The sequence below is a fragment of the Musca vetustissima genome, unplaced genomic scaffold (genome assembly GCF_032173495.1).
Source record: "Musca vetustissima isolate MV318-11 ecotype Yass unplaced genomic scaffold, APGP_CSIRO_Mvet_v1 utg25321, whole genome shotgun sequence".
Lineage (NCBI taxonomy): Eukaryota > Metazoa > Arthropoda > Insecta > Diptera > Muscidae > Musca > Musca vetustissima.
Genome location: NW_026880635.1, coordinates 288,146 through 314,994, shown reverse-complemented (window position 1 = coordinate 314,994; position 26,849 = coordinate 288,146). Strand labels below are relative to the sequence as shown.

The following is a 26,849-nucleotide window of genomic DNA, read 5'->3' as shown; positions in this document are numbered from 1 at the left end:
AACAAAATACAAAAACTATGAAAACAAATTCCGAAAAATATGCCAAAGGATACATTGGTGGCCCACTGAATGGATGGATGTATATCTGTTGAAGTGGTTACACAAAATTTATTATCCTCGACTGTAACAACAAACATCGACAAGTTATGTTTTGTCGATGATTCCTTCGAAGATAAATCGATGGAAAATATGAATGAATATTTTTTGTTGGGTGGCATCGAGCGATTTGTTTACAAAACATAAATCAGGCATCGTCGGTCCTTGTAAATGAAATCAATGTTATTCTCATTTGTATGTGTACACCCTCGTCCTTGCGCGATTTGAGCTAGGGGCGGGCGGTGAAGGGGATTCTGTGACAATTGGAATTGTGTCGAGTGGATGGATGTTCCCCGTTGTGTTGACGGTTAAACATTTTGAAATGTCGCAGTGCCACTGTCAAAAGGATATCACTTGTGTGTGCGCCTCTCTCGCTCACACACACTCCCACCTTACATACTCACATTCCCTTGAAGGTGAATAAATATTGTAATGCGGTAGGTAGTTTTCACGCTTAAATGTTATCCACCGCCTTCGAGTGTTTGGTTATGGGCATGGAATGTCACTTTGTCATTTTTGTTTTTACAAATCTAAACAAACGAGCCGAAAGTGTCATATTTCGGAGGCAATTCATTCACTTTTTTCGAATCTTCAATGATGTTTGGCATTTAGTTTTTAGACTAAACATTGGTTTTTTGATGTCTAGGCTAGATGTAACCACTTGAGATCGATTTTTTGTGATTTTTGTCAGGGATAACGTGTAGAATATCTAGGGATGGGTCTGATATCTAACACAAATATATGTTTGACTTATCGATTATGATCATGAATTTGTAGCGATGTGTGTGTGAGAGTGTAATCACTTTCACAGAGTTATATATACGAAAAATAATAAAAACTATTTTTTTTTTTCAAATGACATGCGTGGATTTTGAAAGAATGTTTTATCAAACTTCATCAGAGCAATAGGCGTGGATTTTTAAAGAATATTTTTTAGAAGACCATCAGAGCAATAGGCGTGGATTTTTAAAGAATATTTTTTAGAAGACCATCAGAGCAATAGGCGTGGATTTTTAAAGAATATTTTTAGAAGACCATCAGAGCAATAGGCGTAGATTTTTAAAGAATATTTTTTAGAAGACCATCAGAGCAATAGGCGTGGATTTTTAAAGAATATTTTTTAGAAGACCATCAGAGCAATAGGCGTGGATTTTTAAAGAATATTTTTTAGAAGACCATCAGAGCAATAGGCGTGGATTTTTAAAGAATATTTTTAGAAGACCATCAGAGCAATAGGCGTAGATTTTTAAAGTATATTTTTTAGAAGACCATCAGAGCAATAGGCGTGGATTTTTAAAGAATATTTTTTAGAAGACCATCAGAGCAATAGGCGTGGATTTTTAAAGAATATTTTTTAGAAGACCATCAGAGCAATAGGCGTGGATTTTTAAAGAATATTTTTAGAAGACCATCAGAGCAATAGGCGTAGATTTTTAAAGAATATTTTTTAGAAGACCATCAGAGCAATAGGCGTGGATTTTTAAAGAATATTTTTTAGAAGACCATCAGAGCAATAGGCGTGGATTTTTAAAGAATATTTTTTAGAAGACCATCAGAGCAATAGGCGTAGATTTTTAAAGAATATTTTTTAGAGACCATCAGAGCAATAGGCGTGGATTTTTAAAGAATATTTTTTAGAAGACCATCAGAGCAATAGGCGTAGATTTTTAAAGAATATTTTTTAGAAGACCATCAGAGCAATAGGCGTAGATTTTTAAAGAATATTTTTTAGAAGACCATCAGAGCAATAGGCGTAGATTTTTAAAGAATATTTTTTAGAAGACCATCAGAGCAATAGGCGTAGATTTTTAAAGAATATTTTTTAGAAGACCATCAGAATATTTTTTAGAAGACCAAAGGTTTGTTTTTTCAATCCCCTCATGTATACACATAATATTCCCTCCAACATCTGGTATTACGTACAGTGTTGCTATGTTTATTACACATTCTATTTTATGGGTTCTCTGCATTGCACCACCACCATTCCACTCCAAGTGGTTTCCCTTAAATGATCTTTGATGTTAGGAAGTCAAGCATACACCCACCCACTGCATTTTGTTTATAATTTTGGTTTAGTATAAATCCACAAATGTGCGTTTAAATTTCATAGAGCCAGTCAGGAGGACAGACAGACACGAGTCAGACATAACCCATCCCTAAAAAACCAAACATGTAAACATCTCAAGTGGTTTACGTATTTTATTGGTTTTCCCTTTCAGGCGCTGTGCTTTTTTTTTCAACTCAGTCATGCGTTCAGCGAACGATTTTCTATGCTCCGCCTCCTGTTACAAATATAAAAAATGCTGACATTGTATTGAAAGTAAAACAAATTCCTTTGATGGGGGTTAATCGTGTTATTTGGGGGAATGTGGCACGCGATACCTAATTTTGTTACAAAAAGATGGGGAATGTGCTGTTGTTACATTGTGAAATGTAAAACAGGTCGATTCTGTTTTAAATCTGTCAATACCTTGGTAAAATAATGGGATGTTCCAATTTTAAGATCTTTTAAAAAATAAAAATAATCATGATTCTGAATGCACACTTTTGGTCTGAAGGTCCATGAAAAAATATTCTTTAAAAAATCCACGCTTATTGGTCTGAAGGTCCATGAAAAAATATTCTTTAAAAAATCCACGCTTATTGGTCTGAAGGTCCATGAAAAAATATTCTTTAAAAAATCCACGCTTATTGGTCTGAAGGTCCATGAAAAAATATTCTTTAAAAAATCCACGCTTATTGGTCTGAAGGTCCATGAAAAAATATTCTTTAAAAAATCCACGCTTATTGGTCTGAAGGTCCATGAAAAAATATTCTTTAAAAAATCCACGCTTATTGGTCTGAAGGTCCATGAAAAAATATTCTTTAAAAAATCCACGCTTATTGGTCTGAAGGTCCATGAAAAAATATTCTTTAAAAAATCCACGCTTATTGGTCTGAAGGTCCATGAAAAAATATTCTTTAAAAAATCCACGCTTATTGGTCTGAAGGTCCATGAAAAAATATTCTTTAAAAAATCCACGCTTATTGGTCTGAAGGTCCATGAAAAAATATTCTTTAAAAAATCCACGCTTATTGGTCTGAAGGTCCATGAAAAAATATTCTTTAAAAAATCCACGCTTATTGGTCTGAAGGTCCATGAAAAAATATTCTTTAAAAAATCCACGCTTATTGGTCTGAAGGTCCATGAAAAAATATTCTTTAAAAAATCCACGCTTATTGGTCTGAAGGTCCATGAAAAAATATTCTTTAAAAAATCCACGCTTATTGGTCTGAAGGTCCATGAAAAAATATTCTTTAAAAAATCCACGCTTATTGGTCTGAAGGTCCATGAAAAAATATTCTTTAAAAAATCCACGCTTATTGGTCTGAAGGTCCATGAAAAAATATTCTTTAAAAAATCCACGCTTATTGGTCTGAAGGTCCATGAAAAAATATTCTTTAAAAAATCCACGCTTATTGGTCTGAAGGTCCATGAAAAAATATTCTTTAAAAAATCCACGCTTATTGGTCTGAAGGTCCATGAAAAAATATTCTTTATAAAATCCACGCTTATTGAAGGTCCATGAAAAAATATTCTTTAAAAAATCCACGCTTATTGAAGGTCCATGAAAAAAATTTCTTTAAAAAATCCACACTTATTGAAGGTCCATGAAAAAATATTCTTTAAAAAATCCACGCTTATTGAAGGTCCATGAAAAAATATTCTTTAAAAAATCCACGCTTATTGGTCTGAAGATCCATGAAAAAATATTCTTTAAAAAATCCACGCTTATTGAAGGTCCATGAAAAAATATTCTTTAAAAAATCCACGCTTATTGAAGGTCCATGAAAAAATATTCTTTAAAAAATCCACGCTTATTGGTCTGAAGATCCATGAAAAAATATTCTTTAAAAAATCCACGCTTATTGAAGGTCCATGAAAAAATATTCTTTAAAAAATCCACGCTTATTGGTCTAAAGGTCCATGAAAAAATATTCTTTAAAAAATCCACGCTTATTGGTCTGAAGGTCCATGAAAAAATATTCTTTAAAAAATCCATGCTTATTGGTCTGAAGGTCCATGAAAAAATATTCCCTAAAAAATCCACGCTTATTTGTCTGAAGGTCCATGAAAAAATATTCTTTAAAAAATCCACGCTTATTGGTCTGAAGGTCCATGAAAAAATATTCTTTAAAAAATCCACGCTTATTGGTCTGAAGGTCCATGAAAAAATATTCTTTAAAAAATCCACGCTTATTGGTCTGAAGGTCCATGAAAAAATATTCTTTAAAAAATCCACGCTTATTGGTCTGAAGGTCCATGAAAAATATTCTTTAAAAATTTAAGCTTATTGCTCTGAAGGCCCATGAAAAAATATTCTTATTGACTTGAAAGTCTATGAAAAAAGTATTGCAAAAATCCAAGTAGAATTAACTTTTTAAAAAATGTATTTATTTTTAAGGTTATGTATAAAATAGAATAACGGAATATATAATTAATTTTTCATCGATTCTTCAGTCTCATCTCTAATCACTTGTTTGACAAATCAGGGCAGCACTACGTTTTACCCAATGTGATGGCTTGATTTTCGTATTCAAAAATACTGGTATAACATAATTCGTTGAATGACCGGTCGTCGATAGAGTTCCTTTACGTTCGGCAGTCTTATAGAGGGGACTTTTATAACGATTACCCTCCTTGAGGTCATAAATTGTGGTGGGGATGAGATAAATCGCCGGCATGGGATAGATTAAGACCTTTGGCAGCTGTTCATCTAAAATACGTTCTTGCCAATTCCATCGGGCACCCTCCAAAAACAGACCATTAATGTAGACACCATCATCCGGGGGTTGATCCCGATGATCCTCATCCAAAACCTGATGATCAAAAGTCAGTGTGTCAATGGGTATTTTATATTTGCGGGCATAATTTTGCATTGCCCCCGTGAGGAAAGCTTGGGTAAAAAAGAAACCGGATATCCAAAAGGTGGGGGGTTTGTTATTGTGGTGCCTGGAAATAGTCACACAAATTAGGGATATATCCTCTCTTAAAACTACTTCCACTTACCAATCATGCAACCAATTGAGTCGCTTAAACAAATCTTGTACATACGAAGCCAAGGGCTTTAAACTTGGATATGATTTCTTCATCCATTTGGTCGGTATGCGATTCAATTTAATTGAATTTATAACACCTTCCAGCTCAGGGGTCATAACTATTATTCCATGAACCGCTTGCTCAATATCCCTGCAGGATGCTCTAATTTCCAATTGCAACTTCAAAAACCTCTCCATTTCCTGGGTAATAACTGTGTTCATAGATTCATTATAATCCACCGGGTATTTCTTCTTAGCACCCTCCACATCCATATTGGCGGGCATTTTTGTGACAATTTCTTTCACCGTTTCCAATAGTTGTTGATCGGCATTTTGTGAACCTTCACCACCTGAGGTCACCTCACTACCCAATATCAAAATCATTGAATCCATCAATGTTTTGGTGGTTTGTAAATCCCTTGTAATGCCCGAATTGGCATGCAGACCATAAACTTCCGGTGCAGCCAAGCTGGGAAAATTCTCATCCACATAACGTAAAATTTCACGATGTTCTGTCTTGCGAGGCACAGTGAAGCTGTCATCGGTGGCAAATTTGTAGCGATTATCAGTTACAACTTCATGATTAACATAGTCGGCTAGTATGGTGACAATGGCACGACGATCCCAGGTATCTGTGACACGACCACCATAATTACACTCGGCAGTTAGGTAACCAATGGCATCATAGGGGACATGGTCATATTGATTTAGAAGCATCTGAAAAAATAAAATTAAAAATATAGTTCAGTAGGTCTTTTCTTTTAAATCTGGTTCAGAACTTTTAGAGCCCTTTCAAAAATTTATTGAGAAAATTCAGACTTATAACTATCCACGCATATTGTTCTGAAGATCAATGAAAAATATTCTTTAAAAATCCCTGCTTAAAGCTCGAAAGGTCCTTTAATAAATATTCTTTAAAAAATCCCCACTAAAAGCTCTGAAGGTTCTTTGGAAAATATTCTTTAAACAATCCCCGCTTAAAGCTCTGAAGGTCCTATGAAAAATATTCTTTAAAAAACCCCCGTTTAAAGCTCTGAAGGTCATATGAAAAATATTCTTTAAAAAACCCCCGCTTAAAGCTCTGAAGGTCCTATGAAAAATATTCTTTAAAAGACCCCCGCTTAAAGCTCTGAAGGTCCTATGAAAAATATTCTTTAAAAAACCCCACGCTTATGATCTGAAGGTCCTATGAAAAATATCCTTTAAAAAATCCACGCTTATGATCTGAAGGTCCCTTGAAAAATATTCTTTAAAAAATCCACGTTTATGATCTGAAGGTCCTATGAAAAATATTCTTTAAAAAACCCCCGCTTAAAGCTCTGAAGGTCCTATGAAAAATATTCTTTAAAAAATCCACGCTTATGATCTGAAGGTCCTATGAAAAATATTCTTTAAAAAATCCACGCTTATGATCTGAAAAATATTCTTTAAAAAATCCACGCTTATGATCTGAAAAATATTCTTTAAAAAATCCACGCTTATGATCTGAAAAATATTCTTTAAAAAATCCACGCTTATGATCTGAAAAATATTCTTTAAAAAATCCACGCTTATGATCTGAAGGTCCTATGAAAAATATTCTTTAAAAAATCCACGCTCATGATCTAAAGATCCTATGAAAAATATTCTTTAAAAAATCCACGCTTATGATCTGAAGGTCTTATGAAAAATATTCTTTAAAAAATCCACGCTTTTGATCTGATGGTCCTATGAAAAATATTTTTTAAAAAATCCATGCTTATGATCTGAAGGTCCTATGAAAAATATTTTTTAAAAAATCCACGCTTTTGATCTGATGGTCCTATGAAAAATATTCTTTAAAAAATCCACGCTTATGATCTGAAGGTCCCTTGAAAAATATTCTTTAAAAAATCCACGCTTATGATCTGAAGGTCCTATGAAAAATATTCTTTAAAAAATCCACGCTTATGATCTGAAGGTCCTATGAAAAATATTCTTTAAAAAATCCACGCTTATGATCTGAAGGTCCTATGAAAAATATTCTTTAAGAAATCCAAGCTTATCGATCTGAAGGTCCATTAAAAAATATTCCTGAAAAATCACGGTTATCAATCTGAAAGTCCATGAAAAAATATTCAGCTAGACCCTCAGAGATGGCTTCTATTCTACTTACACTCAATTGTAGCACCGATATCTGTAAATCGGACTCATTGAACCCATAGGATATATTCCAACCCAGGGGCCCATATTTACGCCTCTCCTGTACCACAGCATGAAAGAAGCAGATACCGAACAATAATCGTGTAAAGGCACGATCCTGCTTCCCCACACCCGTATAAAATGTAGGATCATTTATTGGCTCCGAATTATAAGAACGCATAATGTTCTCTTTCAAGCCCGTCGGAGGTTCATTTGTCATCTTGACACCATTCTGCAACAAGGCCACTGGGAATTGAGGTGTAGGGTAACTGGTCAGCCACAGGCGGAAGGAGGCTGGAAAAATATTTAAAATATAAAATCTATAGGTATGTGTGTATGCGTCCTACTCACGTGACGTATTGAACGTGTCCATATTCTCCCATAGATATTCCAATTTGGGCATCCATGATGCAGCCAGATGACAATTCTGCAGGCACACCCAGTGACCCATTTCCTGGGCATTTTTAATTAAATTCTGAGCAATCGGTCCCTGACCTTGACCCAACGAAATACTTTGGAAATTTTCGTCATGACCCATTTTTTCGGCAAAGGAGAGCAGCGATCCCAAAGGATCTGCTCCCGGTGATAGTATAAATATCAAAGGTGTCAATGCGGTAGATTCGATGTAGGATTTGCTAATATCAAAATCCGGAGGTGTTACAAATTGTGGACCAATTTCTGCGGCAATGAAATTCCTAATGGCCAAGAATACCTTATCCGGCCGTAGACATTTCAAAATTATGATTTTCTCAAAGCGGGTTGTGCGATTTTGCCAACCATCCGGTAGGGGTTGTAATTCCGGCTCGACATGATCATAAATTCGCTTCCAGGCAGAGGAATTTGTTCTAAATGAGCTAACAATTCCCTTGAGTTCAGGGAATTCCTCCAAACGCAGAACATTGGACCAAATATTTTCATTTATCCAAGTCGGATCAGGGTTGGCCTGTTGGCTGCCTGCAGTTTCCTTGGCCGTAGTTAGGAGATGTGATAAGTGACGCATCTGAATTTGATTGTTACCGAGAAGAATCCGCGTACACAATATAAAGGAGAACAGCAGTTTATCCTTTTCGAAAATGGAACGGCAAACAGTGTTGTAGAGATTTTTACTAACCGCATCGACCAGGAACTTGATGCGTCGAGGTAAATCTTTGGATTTATTTGCGGTCTCTATGGAATAGACATAGAGATTGATGTACCAACTCAACGAAAATTGATACATGGGATCGATGTTGGGAAGATCGGTAATGGAATAATAGAGTATGGACGAATGTATTGCCACTGGCTTATAGTTCAAACGGAAGGCCTCAATTTTGGCAGTTGTTTCGACGGAGGCTTCCTGCTTCGCCGCAATATCGGTGGAGAGGGTCTGAGATTCCCCCAGAATTTGTATGGCTCCCTCATTTTCCAAAATATCCCCCTCCGAACAGGTCAACGTTTTCAAAATCATATTTTCCGCATCAATGAGGGCCGACTTATTTTTAGCTGCCTCAGCTGTTAGGGTCATTCGTAGCTCCTGTAAATCTGGTCTCTCCTTGGCCACCACAATACTTAGCAGCTGATCTTCCAGGGCATTTTGTGTCAGAGCAAAATTTATGATCGTCACCTTATTAAAGGTTTCGGGTAAAAAGTGAGGATTCCTTAAGTTGCAGGTCATATAGAGCCGAAAATTCGGATGCAAGGGGACGATGTTATCACCCAGACTGATATACTTTTGACCACCTTGCACGAAAGTCTTTTTCAATAATATAGGGTCCAATGGGACCTCCAGTTCTTCCAGGATATTTTCAATAATTACCGGATACCCGTACTCCATGGCTTCGGCAATGATTTTCATATAATTGGCTTGATTGAATTTCACACAACTCAGACGATTTTTTCGTTCCATATTTTTCAACCAATAATTTGCCTGACCCTGAGGATCAATGAAAAGACTGTAGCGACTTGAATTTGCCGATATAATGGCATTTTCGGTGGAGAAAATATCATTCGGCAGGCCATTGATATTCCAATTTTGTATTTGTATTTCCACCCCGAGGGCTTTGAGTATGTTGTAGCCCTCCGAAACGGGTATCTCCTTGTCCACACACTTTTCATACCAGTCCTGCACACAATTGGTTCGAAATTTATAATTCATGGCCGAGAGATAGGCGATAATACCACATGAAAGTAAAATATCTCCCGGTAAATGGTCATACAAAATCTGCAAATCATCGGCAGCCTTGGTCCATCGCGACTTCTCACCACCCAACCCATCAATTAAGGATTTTGCCCGTGTCAATTTATCCTGACATAGATCTGCCTCATCTTGGGTCCTTTTCATTTCCATATTGGCCTTTTCCAGGTCCTCATTTAACTTGGCCACCTTGGCCTCCAACATGGCGGTCAATTCTCGCTTCTCATTCAAAAAGGTCATGGTGTCGGCATATTCTTTTTCGGCCGCTGCCAATTTCGCCTTTTTCGGAGCCACAATTTTCGCCACATGATCATACAAATCCATGGCAATTATCCATTGACACAGACCCTTGGCAGCACTCGAAGCCTTGGCCACAATACTTGGATTGAAGTCCTTGTGTGGTATAAAATCTTTGCGTATCTTTTTCATAATATCCGGATTAATATTGTCCTTATCAAAATCTTTCAGGGACTGAAGGAAATTTAAATCTCCCAGGATACGTTTACTGGGGCCCCAATAATCGTTAACCATTTTCCCTGTGGCAGGATCAGCAATGCGATCTGAGGGTATACCCTTAATGACACATACAGCAGCCATAACCAATTTGATAACCGAGGGTGGATTTTTCATTGATTTGACCAGGGTAATATCGGTGGGTTTTAGGGTATTCAACGCCTGTAGAGCTTCTTCGAGCACGGGAATGGCCTGGGCCAAATCTTTTTCACATTCATTTTTCAGATCCTGGGCCGCTTCAGCCTGTATGGAGGCCACCACCTCATCCTTTTTCACCTGTTCTGCAGCAGCCTGGGCCGCAATGGTCTCCTTGTTAATTTCCAACATCATTTTCCGCGAATTCTCTGCCATATCTAATAGCTTCGGTTGCAAGGCATTCAGTTCTTTTTGCATTACCGCAATGGCTTCCGCTGCACTGGCCAGGGTATCTAAACCTCCAATATAACGCAATTTCGAATCCATAACCTCTTTCTGTTTTCGTTCCATGACGGTTTGGAAGGATTGTATCAATTCGAGGAATGAGGCATTGGTGAGATAAATATGCCTTCCGGTTATCTCACAGAAGTTCTGTGACACCTTACCCGCCGTGGTATGGAAATATTGACATGTCTCCACAATGGCCTGTTTCATGTTGTCCGTAGGCACCCTTACATTTTCCAGCGAGATTTTGGCAATCATTTGCAAGGCCTCCTCCGGCCAACTTTGATACCAATCTATGGTACAACAATTCACCAGGGAGGGATATAATCTTACCCTTGTTCTCAAACTATCCCCAATAGGGGAGAGGCACAAAATTATGTGCAGCTTCCGTTTGCAGCGATTTACAAAAAATGAAAACACCTGTAGAGGTGAGATATCAATATTCCGATTGCCACCCTGGGCCGCCAGACGCACCATTTCCAAGATCTCCTGTTTCTCATCAATGGCATAAATATTCGGAACCTCTCCCTGATTCAGCAGACAATCGATGTCTTGTAAAAATAATTCCATTTTGATTTGATTCTCAGTCATCAAGAATGCGGTATGTTTATCCATACCACCCGCCTCCTTCAGAACACTTTTCAAATCATCATGCCAATCATTGGGACCATAATTTTTGGTAATTTCCGGTTGGAAAAATGATGTCTGTACCATATTTGTGGCTAATTTGGTTAGAGACTGTCGTCCCGAACCTCCCAAGCCTATTAGCAAGGCACTGGCCCCGCTGATAGATAAAATACGACAAATCCGATTCAAATGTTGCAGGGCAAAGGTGAACAGTATGATATCCATTTTGGATCTTCGTGTAGAATTATAATCCTCCAAACTGCTCGAAGCAAATTTGTACAGACTCTCAATATTGGCCACCTCTTCATAGCGCCGCTCATCCGCCACCGAATCTTCATCAAAGTACACACCAAAAAAGATGAGATTCGCCCCATCCATAGTGAAAATCCGATCACCTGTCTGTAACTCGGTGTGATATTGTTCCAAAGCCACATCCAACTTCTCCTTGAAATGCAATCGAATGCAGTCATTCAACTTCTGGAACATCCAACGCCGATCATCATCATCAATTAGCCGATCATAAAATATCCTCATGGCCTCATGATACCATAGGCGTATAAACATCTTCTTATCACTCACGGACTCTTTGCGTAACAAAGAACATCCCGTCACTACGCGGGCTATATCACGCAAATTGAAAATATAATGACTCTTGGCCGGGGTGGCCCGCATTTCGGTCTGGACCAATTTATAAATATGCTGAGTAGCCGAGACGATGGCATTGGCCATGCCAAAAACATCACTACCATGACCAGTTTTTCTTAGACCATTCAGAAGGACATTAACAAAAATCCGATTCATCGTCTCATCACTAAAGGTATCAATCGAAAAGATATTGAAATGATTGAGAAAGCGGGCATAGACATCCTGACGACTTCCACCCGGCAGGCCACATGCACTCACAAATATCAAATTGTGTATAAACACCTTGGTGCTATCTCTCAAATCATAAACATGACCATAATCGAAATATTGTCGCAGCAGCTCTAGTGGAGGTTGGGCGCCATATTCCTCTTTCATAGGCATACTCAAGTCGTCGACAAATAATACGGTCTGTTTGCCTTTAGGGGCACCATAAATACCACGTTTCCATTTTTGTAACTGGAAAAGAAACCAAAAAATTAATAAATTTAAAGTAAAACCCACGTTGGGCGCCAAATCCCTTTTTTATCATACCTTGGAAATCAGTAAGTCTTGCGTCTGATTTGCCGAAATCATCACCGTGAATGTCATAAACGCCGTCTCATAGGCCTCACCATCCAATTTATTCATAAGATAATTTTGTATATACACAGTTTTTCCGGTTCCGGTGGGTCCAACCAACAGGATTTTCTTTTTGTGCTGAAAATTAAAATTTTTTTAAATATTTATTGTAAGTGAGGTTATTTTGTGAGAACTACTCACATCAATATGCATTTTAAGCAAATGCATATACCGTGCCGTATCTATAGTTGGCACCTGAACACCAAGTGAGGTCTCCTCCACTTCCAGCCTCTTGGCAATATCATTCCATGAACGCCATGAACCTCTTTGCTTGAATATATACATATAGTCCACCAAGAGACCTTCCAAGGGCATGGATATATCCAATTTACCGATAGCTTCGGGTATGGTTTCCTCGTTGGTCCATAGCTGGAAATTAAAACTTTATATTATTAACCTCGGAATATTCGTGGGAAATCGCATATTTCAACAAATTACAAAAGAGTTCGCTTTGGCATTTTGGACACACACTGATACTACTCAAAAGATGTTTGGCATTTGAAATGGATCCACGATTTGTTTTAGCCCTCATACCATTGTCCATTTTTTTATTTTCAATGTTTTTAACCGAAGTGGCTGCAATTTGACATTCAGGGTCCTTGAGTAGCAAAAAATATCTTCGCAGAAAATGGTGATTTGAAAAGTGTCCTCATGGAGGCTGGGGGTATAGATAAACATACCGCCTTCTTGATGATTGAGAAATTAAAGTGAAATTATTTTTCAAGATATCGATTGCCTTTTAAATCAGGGTGAGGTTCTAAACATTTATGCCATTCATGAAAACAGGAGATTTGGAAAGCGTCTTTGCCAACACATTTCGATATGGGTTCATGTTTTGACATAGCCGGACTATATCCTCCCCTGGTGAATTGTTGTACCATAGGTTGGTATCAAAGTTGACCGGAGGAGGCTTGGCAAATGATTGCCAAAATCTCTTTGGAAAATGTGAGGGTGCCTACGGACAATATGAAACAGGCTATTGTGGATACATGCCAATATTTCCACACCACGGCGGGTAAGGTGTCACAGAATTTCTGGGAGATAATGATTATTGGGGGTCCCATTAAACGTATCCTAGGATATTTGAATTTCCTGCAATCCCTCAAGAATGTTGATAAGAATAACATTAATCCGGATATTATGAAAAAGATACGCAAAGATTTTGCACCACACAAGGACTTCAATTTCAGTATTGTGGCCAAGGTTTCCAGTGCTGCAAAGCAAGAATTGTACTGTGTCAATGGATAATTACCATGGACTTGTATGATCATGTGGCGAAAATTGTGGCTCCGAAAAAGTCTAAATTGGCAGAGGTCGAAAAGGAATATGCCGACACCATGACCTTCTTGAATGAGAAGCGGGAGTTGACAGCCATGTTGGTGGCCAAGGTGACAAATTTAAATGAAGACCTGCAAAAGGTCAACATGGAAATGAAAAGGACACAAGATGAAGCAGATCTATGTCAGGATAAATTAGCGAGGGCAAAATCCTTAATTGATGGTTTGGGTGGTGAAAAGTCCTGATGGACCAAAGATGCCGATGATTTGCAGGTGTATGACCATTTACCGGCAGATATTTTACTTTCCTGCGGTATTATTGCCTATCTCTCGGCCATGAATTATAAATTTCGAAACTATTGCTATTCGAAAAGATACGCAAAGATTTTATGCAACACAAGGACTTAAATCCCGATTTCGTAATTGCCATGGATTTTTACGATCATGTCAAAATTGTGGCGCCTAAAAAGCCAAACTATCAGCGGCAAAAAAGAAATTGAGAACATCTATATATGTTGATGATCCTATCCCAGTTTTACGATCTCAATGTCTGTAATTTGGTTCATATTTAAATTTTTCGGATAGCAGATAATTCACAATGACATAGTCCAGCCCCGCTAATTTAACGGAGTTTTTACATATTTCATTCTCAACCAGTTTGTCTCTCTTGGTGAATAAAAATATTCGAATTAATAAAAACTTCGACAAAAAACTTACCTCTCTATAAAACTTATCAAATTTCTCGCGTGATCTGTTATCCAAAATCCCAGCAATACCCCAAACTATACCATAAGTTATGGCAGCCTGGAAATACATGGGCAGATATTTTTGATAATCATCGGGATTTTCTTCAATGGCCTCATGTAGACACATATCAAATATATCGAAGGTTGTCTGCAGGCGATTAAATTCACCGGGTTTCAAATATTGAACGCACTGCTTGCGTATAAAATCCTGGCACTAAAAATGGAACACAAATTTAGAAATATTTTTTTTAACTGAAACCCTTTTTCCTACCGGTTCCAATAACCATGAAAACAATGCTAGGACATATGGTGAATTCTCCTCATCGGCCCAACGTTTATCGGCACGTTTTAGCCACGAGTTGGCAAAGGCACGCCAACCCAAGGAGGCCGGTTCCATATAGATCATGCCACAACGTGATACCGTGGCAGGGGAGGCTTGTGACAAATCCATTACCTCAAATATCATTGACATTTCTTTGGTCATGGTAATGACTTCGCCGGAGGTTAGACACAATTTTTTATTGTCATCCAAAACGGTGTTCATATTTTCAATCCAAACGGCATCGACGGGACCATCGAAGACAACCTAAAGGGGGGACACATTTTATAATTATTTTGGTACATTCTTTATTATCCCACTTACCCACTTCCTATCCGGTGTTGGTGTCATTGCAAATTCCCTAAAAATTCTGGCCACCAGACCATCTGTCCATTCGTAAGACACCGGATCAAAGGAACCATATAACTGATTCATGGTAATTGACTTGGGATTCATAATACCCATTTGAACATGTTGATAATAGGGACTTTTATCTGAGGCCTTCTCTTTCAGGGCTGATAAAATTTTCGCCAAAATCTCCAATGTTTTACTTTTACCAGCCATTGGATCTCCGACCAACATAAAACCATGCCTCACAATAATCATCTCATACGTCTGTATCACCTTGATGAGGAAACTTTGCGCCGGTTCCAAATCCATTTCCTCACAAAATCTATAGAATTCACCCTCAATGAGACTATAATCTATTGAAGGTAGTTCAATTCCAGGGAATATATCCGATATAATACCCTCAAACAAAGGTATATCAAATGACATAAATTTCGGTAGATTTACATCGATAAGGGAGCGTAGCAGCAAAATATCTTCCACCTCATTTGGGAATTGCTTCTTTATGTTACCACATGCGGAGAGCACGGTCTTCACTGCCCTCATACCATAATCGTAATGATTTTGCATGGACAATTGTTCGGAACATAGACGATAGGTTGTGACAATTTTAATGGCTAATTTTCGGGCATCCACAAAGCCATAGGAATACAAAGAGATTTCACCAATCATCGCATAATCAGGTACCATCATGGCCACCGAACGGAAAAGAACTTTTAAATTATCTGGCAACTCCGAACGTCCCGCATAGCCGGGATTCATGGTGATGCAAACATAGCATGCAGGATTTAATGTCAATTCGGTATTTTCAAAAACAAATTTCACTGCCTTGGCCCGCACTGCTTGAATGATTAGTAAAATTTGCTGGGCCACCACGGAGAGCACTTCCAATTCAATGCGATTAAATTCATCAAAGCAAGCCCAGGCACCGCAGGAGGCGAGACCTTTGAAAAACTTACCCATGGCCTTGTAATCTAAGCCATCGGAACAATTGAAGACCTTACATTGTACCGCCAATGCTTTGGCCAAATCTTTGGTTGTCTCCGTTTTACCCGTACCTGCCGGCCCTTCTGGCGCACCATTTAAATGCAGTTGGTATGCACCCACCAACGTGCGATAACATCTATCCGTCAAAGGGGTGATGACCAAACGATCTGAATTACCCAAATATTCATTGGCATAGGGCACAGTGGCATTGATAATCCTCACCCAACTATCATCCTCCTCCCAATAGTAACGTAACTGGGCCAACCACTGGAAATCATATTCATTGTTGATTTTCATCCTTATCAATTCCTCCACCACATCCTTGGCATGGACATCGATGACAATTAGGGACTTTATGGTAATGCGATTCAAATTGCTTATCTTTGTCGACCTCACCAAATCCACAATTTGCCGCAAATCCACATTCAGCTCTTCGAAGAAATTCTGCATGGCCGAAGCATCTGTTGCGGATTTCCTTAGACTACCATGAACATTACTGGCCCAATAGATTTGTGAGACACACAACACCACCATCTGTGGCCAATTTAAGACCCATTCATATCGCTCCAATGTGGGATAATTTTTATAAGACCATGCCATTTGTTGGCGCACCGCCTTTAACATTTCCTCTTCCACACCCAGTAACCATTTCTCCACACTGCCACCTGCGGCTGCCGTTGATACCTCATCGACAAATTTCACCACTTCCTTATCGGAACTAATCATGGATATGACATTTTTCTCTTGATCAAATTCCAAGCTATCGATGCCCTCAAAACATTTACTCAAATGCGGTAGCACTCTCAAGGGATCCTTGGTCTCGGATAGAATTTCCAACATTTCATCATTGGAGAGAAAGAAGAAGCGTGGGAAATACAAGCGTTTCTTTTCCAAATAATTATTCACGCCATTAGTAATATCATCCAGCAGCTCCACAGCCTTCACAAGGGACTCCAATAGTCCTGGGGCCGGTGCAGTTTCCATAACCAAGGGTTGACGCAAAATCATGGCCATATTTCGGCTAAAAGTTTGTTCCACAATATTAAAAAGCCTTCCCTCCTCTGGCATTTGAGCCACAATATCCTTGGACGAAAATATCGGCAGCAAATATAAAAAGTTCGCCTGCACCTTACCCCATTGATCCAGGGTTTCATTGACTCTCTTGATTTTCTCATACCAAGCCAAAACCTCCGTTTCACATGGCTTCATAAAGGCTGATCCTCTCATGGACAAAGTTTTCAAAATATGATCATCCAGAAGGGCTTGTATATCATCTAAATTAGAAAGTATCTGCACTCCTGTCTCCTTATAAGGTCCTGTGGGGAACACCCGTGTATCCCATTCATGTATCATGGCCTGCAAACTATTCCACAGTTGTAGCTCTTTATTAGCACTTATGCTTATTATTTCAAATTGATCCAATTTCGAATCCAAATTGTAATTTAAAATTTTTCGTAAAGTTGTTCCAGCATCGGGTGTAATATCGAAACCGGCTATTTCGGACATCTCCTTCCAGTGACGTTTCCTCAAGGCCGGATTGCACATGTTGTTGACAATAAACACTCCGGTGGTGAAATCTTTGATCGACTGTATCATTTTAGAACACAGACGCAATGGGACTGGATGATTATTTGGATCGGGATCTTCCGTTTGACCCTGGAGGTAGAAATATTTAACATTAGTTAACTGAGAGAAGATACTATTGTTTTGAGGGTGTATTACCTTAAATTTACACACAGGATTGTCAATGAGATCCTGTTTGATCTTCTGTCTATAGTATTTCTGATTCTTTTGAAACTCCTTGAGATAATTGTCGGTGGTATATTCCACAAATTTCGGTTCCAAATATTCAAACGGCCCATCCATCCACACATTATAATAACGCAACCAATTAATGCATAATCTAGTTAAGGAGGAATGAGAATATATACATATACGAAAATTATTTATATTTAAATTTCTGAGCAGTCTCACATAAAACTTCGAAATCTATTCTAACGATGTATCTAAGGCATTGTAATGCAAAAAACGTGCACAAGCAATCTTTTAACATTCGGTGTATTAATCACATTTTTCTAGGATTCATAAAATGGCGTCCAACTGAGTTTGAAGATTATTCTCTTAGACCTGAAATGTCACATTTTGCTAGGATTCATAAAATGGCGCCCAACTGAATTTGAAGATTATTCGCTTAGATCTGAGAACCCTAATAACCATATTGCTAGCAATTAGTTTAAAGTATCCTACGTACCTCAATCATCAAAAGACAATTATTTCACATGGAATGCAGACGCCAAATATCTTCCACCTCATTGAGAAATTGCTTCTTTAACACGTACGGAGAAGACAGTCTTCACTGCCCTTTTTTTGCATGGATAACTGTTCGGAACATAGGCGATATGTGGTGACAATTTTTATGGCTTATTCTCGAGCATAAAGTCGTAATCCTATGAAAATTTGGTGCACTAATCACAATGTGCAAGGATTTATAAAATGGCGACCAACGCAATTCGATTACACCTGTAAAATAACTATATAACATTTTGTGTACTAAACACATTTTCCAAGTATTCATAAAATGGCGCCCAACTGAATTCGATGATTATCTTATCAAACCTAAAAATCCTAATTATTACTATCGAAAATCCTAATTATTACAATAATCGCAATGATTTTCCATGGGTAACAGTTCGGAACATAGGCGATATGTGGCAACAATTTGTATGGCTAATTTTCCGACACCTACAAAACCATAGGAATACAAGCAGATTTCATCAATAATGCCAAACAATTTGATATGATTTGGTGTACTAATCACATATTCCTAAATAATCGCATATTCAAAGGTTGTTGGCAATATTTCTGAGCTTCGACTTTGTCTGAATTTGCTAAATATTTATTGTCATGGGAAACTGTTTGCTTTCCGATTCCTTCCCCAGCTACCATCTTCTTTCTAATATTATCGTAACTGGGCCAACTTTTGGGAATCACAATGTAATGTGATTTTTTTTTTTTAAATTATCGGAACCTTTATATGCTTTGGCTCGCACAGCTTGAATGCGTAGCAACAATTGCTGAGCCACCGAGACACAACCTCCATTTCATTCATGCAAAGCTCACCGTTGGAAGCGAGGCGTTTGAAAATTATGCCCGTGGCTTTGAAATATAAGCAATCGGAACCATTGAAGACCTTACATTGCACCGCCAATATTAGGGCAAATCTTTGGATGTTTCAGTTTTACCCGTCATCTGAGAAACCCTCTGATCATGTATGTGATAGGCCCTCACGAATGTACGTAATATCTATGAAGTAATGACCAATTGCCCAAATATCGATAAGCATAGGGAACTTTCTGGCACTGATAATCCTTACCCAGCTATAATTCTCCTCTCAATAGTAATATAACTGATTCAACTATTGGAAATCGCCATATGTTGTGTATTCAATATTTCTTATAATGGTTGGGTCTTTTTATAGAGGATATGTCATTGTAAAGTGTCTGCTAGTAGATTTTTATGCTCTGCGAAAATTAACTTACAAATTACAGAAACTCAGGTTTAGAAACCTGGAAAACTGGACTTCAACTTAGCTATAATTAAGACGGACTATGGAGCCTATTAAATTACATTGATTTATGATGAAAAGTTTCTTGGAAGATGTTTTTTATTCAACAGAAATGTACAATTCCAAATTACGACCACTTCATTGAGGAAATTCGGCTAAAACCTTCAATTCTTTGTTAATATGGGCGTTATGCCAAAATCGAAGATCTTTTGCAAAGCGATTTTTATCCCTTCGAGCACAGAGAGTGCCAAATTGCAGCTACTTCGGTTAAATGTTCAATACTCAAAACTTGAACCTATTACATCGAAATAATTTGGAAAATACATATGCGAATTTTGTAACACCAATGAATAGATCTGTAGGAGTGTCTGAAATAAAGAAAATAACAAAACACCAAGTGAAGGAGAAAGGCGGAGAATGCTACCAAAACAAAACACAGCCGTTTCCACGACAGAGAGGTCTACGATCCGAAACGACACGAGTCGTTCTCGGCCAACGTCTATCACCTCAGCCCATTGTGTAAAAGCAATAGGGCTGCTGCAACAACAACAACAGCCGAACAATGAATGGTGGTGTTTTTGCTTGGGAGAAATACATTTGTTTTTGTAAAAAAGAGAGGGGGAGAGAAGAAAAATGAGCCCGAATATTAGTAAAGTAGAGCGAAATAGGAACATTGTTGTGATAATAATGAAATGTTCCCTATAGAAAGGTTCCCTATAAGAAATATACGATGTGGGACGTATAGGTGTGTATATCTTTTAAAAAATTCAATATAATTTAAAAAAGTTTAACTTTTAAAATATCTAATTTTAAATCGACTTACTTCATTAACGTTGCAAAGGGATATACGAATGTCTTCAGTACATCCATTGTTGGATATTGCGTTTGCGGAATTTTAAATAATTTCTCCTCCTTATTGATCCATGCCACATAATCATCAAAGGTTTTCAGCTGATCGATAAAATTCTGTAACATTATATAATAGGATTTAAATTTCTGTGGATCACTCATATCATTGATGATGGTCATTTTTGGAATCATTTCTTCGATGTCATCATTCAACTTCTTCACCACTTCTTGGAGATGTTCCTCAAACAGAGATTTATAATTCTCCTGTTGTGATGCATTGTAGTCACATATTTCATTGATGTCATTTAACCAATTAATGGTCTTTATGGTCAAATCGAAATGGTAAGGAGACATTTCACATAACTCCACTAAGTTTGTACCCACTTGCAGGGTATATTGTATGCGATCACGTAATTCGAAAAGTTTTTCCTTTTTAACATATATCATGTATTCGGAGCTAGCTAAAAGTTCTTCTGTGGTCTTGGGTATTTCCAATGCCTTCTCTTTGATATGTTCAAATTCCGCACAAATGGCTAATTCCGTTTTAATATGCTCCTTGGTAATTTCCGCAGTGATACGGGCTATCAAACCATCTGCCACCTGTCGTAAAAGTTTGATACACTGTTCGTTATTAATTATGGCCAGCAGGAAATAATCCTGCTTCGGCTCACTGCGCAACATGTTGATGTATTCGAAGTAGGAATCAATTTTCTTGAAATATTCTTCAAATTTCTTAGGCTCTGCCAGAAAACGATCCAAATCCTCGCGTACCGCTTGACTATATAGGCCATAATATTTACGTTGATATTTATGTAGATACTGTTGTATGGGTTGATAGGTTCGACTAATGGTTTTCTTCAGACTCTCCACAAATTCATTGAGATAATTCTCGTTTAGATTGATGCGTAAATATTCCGCAGCCTGATTGACAGTGCTGGGATCGATTTGTGGTTGTATGGGTTCCATGCGATTACCCACTTCGGCAATTTCACGCACAATGGTGACATAGGTATCCTGGATTTCTTCCAAACTGGGACTGATATCTATGCCATCTCCTTCTTCGTAGCAAATTAAATTGAGCCTCAACATGGGTATGGTCTGACCATCGGAACATATCCTCAGCAGTTCATTGAGGGTACGCTGCTTTAAATTATTCATTTGCCGATTAATGAGACCTTCAATACACAGAAATATCATTGGCCACATTTTTGGAGTTGCCACACGTTTCCGATGCATTCTGCGTAGAGTATTTATGACTTTCGGATACCAGGTCCATCGCAAAAAGGTATTATAATTATCTAAAGATGTGCGACAATATTTCAGCAGAGCCTTGTGGGATATACATTCCCTTTGACCCAAGCCCAATTGTACCGCCGCAGCCTGACCCACAGTAATTTGCAGAGGTTCAAATATCACCAAATATTCGGGAAATTCTAATTCCGTGGAATTCAAAACAAACCTGACGGGTAGCTTCAAAATCAATAGCCTCTGACCAATCCTCTTACGATTTGTAACATATTTTTCATAGTTCTTCGTTTTCCCTGGCAACGTAAAACGAAAATCGGCCTTTGGTAATTCAAAATCTGCCGGATTTTCATGTGGTAGCTCGGGTTTAACCAAAATCTTTTTCATGCTATAGATTTTCATTAACCGATCAAATTCATCGTGAACATCTTTCATATAGAGCTTCACCAGATTTGGTAATTTTTGTTTTAGCCTCAGCGGAGCATAGCTAAGGATTTTCTTTTCGGTGCGTGTTAACATTTTTGGTACGGTTATTTGTCGTACAGATCTTCGTAAATTATCAACATAATGTGATTCGGGCAGATAACGTATGTCCGGTTCGGGTGGTAATCGTTTTCGTGCCAATTTCATTTTTACCTCTGCTGCCCGATATTTGAGAAAGGTGTGATGCCTTCTCTCATAGACTTTGGAGAGATGGAATTTAAGCAGCGGGTTTTTCATATATTCCTCATTGTCGTAACGATCTAAATTGGCTGGTGGGTGATACATTCGCTCCAACTTGCGGGTGAACATTTTTGTTTGGGTTTATTTATTCGATTTTTCTTTTTCAAACTTCTTTTCGAAGTTTTAATTGAATTTTTTTAAATGATTTTTTTTTAATAATTTTCGATTATTGACATTTTTCTTTGTTAGCACTTCTGTTTGTTTTTTTCTATTTTGAAATAAAATTTCTTTACCGGTGTTTATTTCCATTCAACAAAATCTGCTAGGCAATGCCGGTTGCCAAGTAACGTTCAACGATGGAAGGGTTGTATCGTTAAGGGATGTGGTGTTGGTACAAATTATTTTCCGCCATCCAATAAGCCGGAATATGATATTAAGGGCCCATACACTATAAATCATGCCGTCATGCCGATGAACCCCTTTGCGTATATGTGAGATTGACTAGTGTATGGCAAACTCTTCAATCACTATTCAAAAAAAAAATCGATTTTTGTCCCAAAAATTGCATTTTGAGTCGTAAATTCAGTTGTTTTTTATTCCGTCACAATTCTATTATTTTTGTACACAAAATTATTTACTGCCAACTTTCAAAATGAATATTTTTCACCAGATTGATAGGGTTTCATTTTCAAAATCAAAACTATTTTGATTTTCTTCATGCATTGTGTGTGTCACACATACATCAATAAACTTTCAAAAAATAACAAATACTATGATAAATGCTGTACGGCATGATGTATAGTGTATGGGGCCCTTTACAGTCATTTCGATGAGAAAGTTCGGTTAAAACTGAAAATATCAAAAATCTCGAAATATATATTCTTAAAAATACCGAAATTAAGCGGAACCTAACCTTGCTTTCCAAAATACTCCAGACACAACAGTCCAACGGATTGGTATCGGGAGATTTTGGTGGCCATTGTGCGCTGGAAATGAAGCGAGGAACCTCATTTTGTAACCATTCATGGGTGGCGCGTGCTGAGTGCGATGGTGCTGAGCAGGGACGTACGCAGGGGGGCGGCCCGGCCCCCCCCCCCCCGAAATGAATTTTTTTCACATTATATTTATGTTTGCAACAGCAATTTTTTTCATTTTTTACTACCGGGCCCCACCCCGAAATGAAATTGTGTGTACGTTGCTGGTGCTACGTCATGTTGGAATGTCCAAGGTCTGCGGCCATAATGTTTGCATGTCCAAGGCTTCAATACACCCTCCAGAATATTTTCGCGATAATATTCGGCATTTATTCTGATGCCACGGTCGATTAATACGAGCGGAGAGCGGCCCACACCATCGCTATGGCCGGCGCTTGAGTTCTAGTGGCCAACCGAAGGTGCACAGTTTTAGCTGACCTCTTCTGCAAGTAAACACGATCATTTTGTTTATTTAGAAACTGCTAGACAACGAATGTTTTCTCATCGAAGAAGACCAAATTCGGCAGTTCACCACTTTCGACCAAGCGAAGCAACTCTTTAGCACTTTTCAGTCTATTTTCTTTCTTTGCCGTTTATGTTCTTGCACCTTTTGGAATTTCAATGGCTTTACCCCGAGCTCATTTTTCAATATTTGCCGAATGGAATATTGCGATATGTTCAGCTCCAAAGCCATTTTTCGGTCACTGCGATGCGGGTTTCGATCAAGTCGCATCTTTACTTTTCGAACCATTTCTGCTGATGTTGCTGTTTCCGTCCACTTCCTTGACGTCGTGAACAGTGTGAAGTTGGTTGTTTTTCTGATTTGTCGTATTGCCAGAAAATAGTGTTCGAAAAGTCAATTCATGGAGATTTTTTAATTAGTTGAAATATAAGATTTAATACCTATATTGAAATGAGTTTAAAATTTTAAATTTTTCATATACAAATATCAATTCTATTTAGAAATTGATTTCCCCCTGACAATATCATATGTTTACTTCATAGTTTGTTTATAATTTCTTTGGTCTTTGTCATTTGCCACGAAACTTTGGTGTTTGGTGTATGAAGTACTCGCCCAGCCATAGTTAATGATAATTTCCGTAAAACATCTGTAACTAATGATGTTTGGCTGGCTGGCTGTTCACATTTTGACATTTCATTGTGTGCGTTCTTCGTTTCTTCTGATTTGTGACTGTCAGAAATGTGTCACTTCATGTCCGTGATTTGAGAAGTAAACACTCAAAAGTGTTTTTCTTCTGTTATTTTGAAAATGACACCACAAATCGATTAATGAAGTCAAGGTCACAACGGTCGGCAAAAGTCCTTTAATAATAATTTAACAAAAAAAAACTAAATACACATATTTTGAAATAGTTGCATATTAAAAATAGATTATATTGAGAAAAGTGAAAATATATTTATAGAATGAATACAAAAACACAAAAAATGAAAAATTGTTTACAAAAAATACATTCATTTATCGTAAGGGCAGTTTGTTAGGTAATCAATGTTGATTGATATTTTATTAATGAAACTTAAAAAACAAATTTTACTACTAAAAATAAATTTAAATCATTAAAAATAAATTTTAATTAAAAAAAAACAATATACAGTTTGTTGTAAATATTCGTAATTTCAGTTGAAATTAAAAACTTTCCAATTGGCAGAAAAGATTAAAAACATATTAATGGTCGTCCTCTTCACCTCCTCTAAAAGAATTTTTAACCATATCTGAAAATAAATTTCGTATATATTCACACTCGAAATACGAAAGAGCTCGCAACTACTCCTGGCTTATTTATACCCTACACAACTATGTTGTCAGGTTATTATAGTTTCAAGAGTTTCCCAATAGTAACTCCGCGAAATATTAGTTCTAGACTGAGTATACCGACACATTTATCACGAAATTTTCCATGTAGGATGGGTTCTGGCGATAGGAGACCTATTTTGTTTTTGGAAATTATCCTTTATTATTTAAGGGATTAAATTTTTTTTGGCCGTAATTGGTCGTTCCAGAGGCCGCAAATATGTTTCGAACATCACGAAATTTTACACGGAGAAGTTGATAGTATATCCAAGAGGAGGGATTACATTTTAAATTGATACCTATTATATTGTTGTAAGTACTCTGATGTGGGAGTTATACGTTAATATTTACCGGGTTCTACATATGCCGATACTGTTAAGTATTACATTTACCACACTAGAGGTCGAAATGTAGCGCTGATGGCTAGGAAATTTTCCTGGAGGTTCCAATTATGGTCAAGAACGATGTATGATGATCAGAAGATATTTAGGGAATGAAATGGACCGAAATGGACTCTAGACGCCACAAGTATAAGCCGAATATCACAAATTGTACATGGGGAAGGGGATCTGATCAACTAATTAGATTGAATATTCGGTAAATATTGGCGGGTCAAATGAAACAAAGTTCGAATATTATGGGAAGCCGTGATTGGGGAAAATATGCCAGGGTAAGAATGTGAAGCTTTAGTCTTCTAGTCGGTCAAGAGTGTGCAAATTTCGTCAAATGTTACCAAGACTATGAATATAAATGCGCTAGAAGTAGAATTTAAGTCGATGTTTATAGTTATATTTTAAGTCGATGTTTATAGTTATATTTTAAGTCGATGTGTGAGAGCTCGCATTGTCATGGTGCTCTTTGGCGGTCCTTGAAGAAAATAATATTTAACAAATTCAAAACCGGAATTTTTTTACAAAATCCAAGCCTTTGTTGGTGATTAAGAAAATATTCTTTAAACAATCCAATTATTTGTTGGTGTTTAAACAAATACTCTTTAGAAAATCCACTCGAATGATGGTTGTTGAAAAAATATTCACACCTTTGTTAGTGTTTCTCATCTTATTCGTATTTCGCATTTCTTCGAAGATTTCTGGCAAACAAATTGTGGTGTACCTCTACGTTGTCCAAGCAAAGCAGTCACATTAATGGCCAATTTTGTGAGGAAACAGTAGACCTTTTGCTTCGATGTGCTTCTTCCACGAACAACTTTCTTTTGATATGGTTTGTCTTCGAAGACATACACGGTTAGTTCTTGTTTTGTTTCGGGCTTATAGGCATGGATTCATGATTTGTAACCTGTGAAGCACCACGATCGCATTTTTCCAAAAATTTTTTCAACTAATCGACACGATGATTTTTTGAGCGATTACCAAATTGTGCGAGATTCAACGAGAACAAATGTGTTTATGTGGATGCTTCTATATCGCAGTAAGCCACATAATGATCTTGTATTTTCTTGTACTTTTCCATTTTTTTAAAGTCCCGTTTATAGTTCCGGTCTATTAGATGATAAGGAATTATGTATTAATACAGAATAATATAATGTAAATGCGGTCGCCTTGAAAAAAAAAAAACAAATTCATTATTGCCCACATATCAGGTTGTCTAGAAGGCGTATTCCTACCAATATATTTTAGAACATATTAGCAAGTAGTTTATTTTAAAGTAGCACCCCGCACTGATTTTTTGTTAATCCTTTTTTTTTATTTTCTTGCATTTGTACTTTGATAGCTAA

At 37.4% G+C, this 26,849-nt stretch overlaps 1 protein-coding gene across 1 annotated transcript; it reads right to left on the bottom strand.

Moving 5' to 3' along the window:
• Positions 1 to 4,605: 4,605 nt before the first annotated feature.
• LOC133326367 (dynein axonemal heavy chain 12) lies at positions 4,606 to 22,459 on the bottom strand. Its single transcript, XM_061535019.1, has 11 exons — positions 20,397 to 22,459; positions 17,731 to 17,911; positions 14,998 to 17,664; positions 14,626 to 14,940; positions 14,326 to 14,568; positions 12,473 to 12,700; positions 12,245 to 12,409; positions 7,687 to 12,169; positions 7,310 to 7,629; positions 5,147 to 5,892; positions 4,606 to 5,089 (listed from the first exon to the last, which is right to left on the bottom strand). The coding sequence occupies exons 1-11, from the start codon at positions 22,457 to 22,459 to the stop codon at positions 4,606 to 4,608; spliced, it is 11,895 nt and encodes a 3,964-aa protein (XP_061391003.1).
• Positions 22,460 to 26,849: the final 4,390 nt, after the last annotated feature.

Coding starts and splice junctions, on each gene's coding strand:
- LOC133326367 (XM_061535019.1), bottom strand. CDS start 22,459: ATGTTCACCCGCAAGTTGGAGCGAATGTATCACCCACCAGCCAATTTA. Junction 17,665..17,730: donor ATCCTGTGTGTAAATTTAAG/GTAATACACCCT, acceptor TTCTACCTCCAG/GGTCAAACGGAAGATCCCGA. Junction 12,701..14,325: donor TTGATAAGTTTTATAGAGAG/GTAAGTTTTTTG, acceptor TTTAATTTCCAG/CTATGGACCAACGAGGAAAC.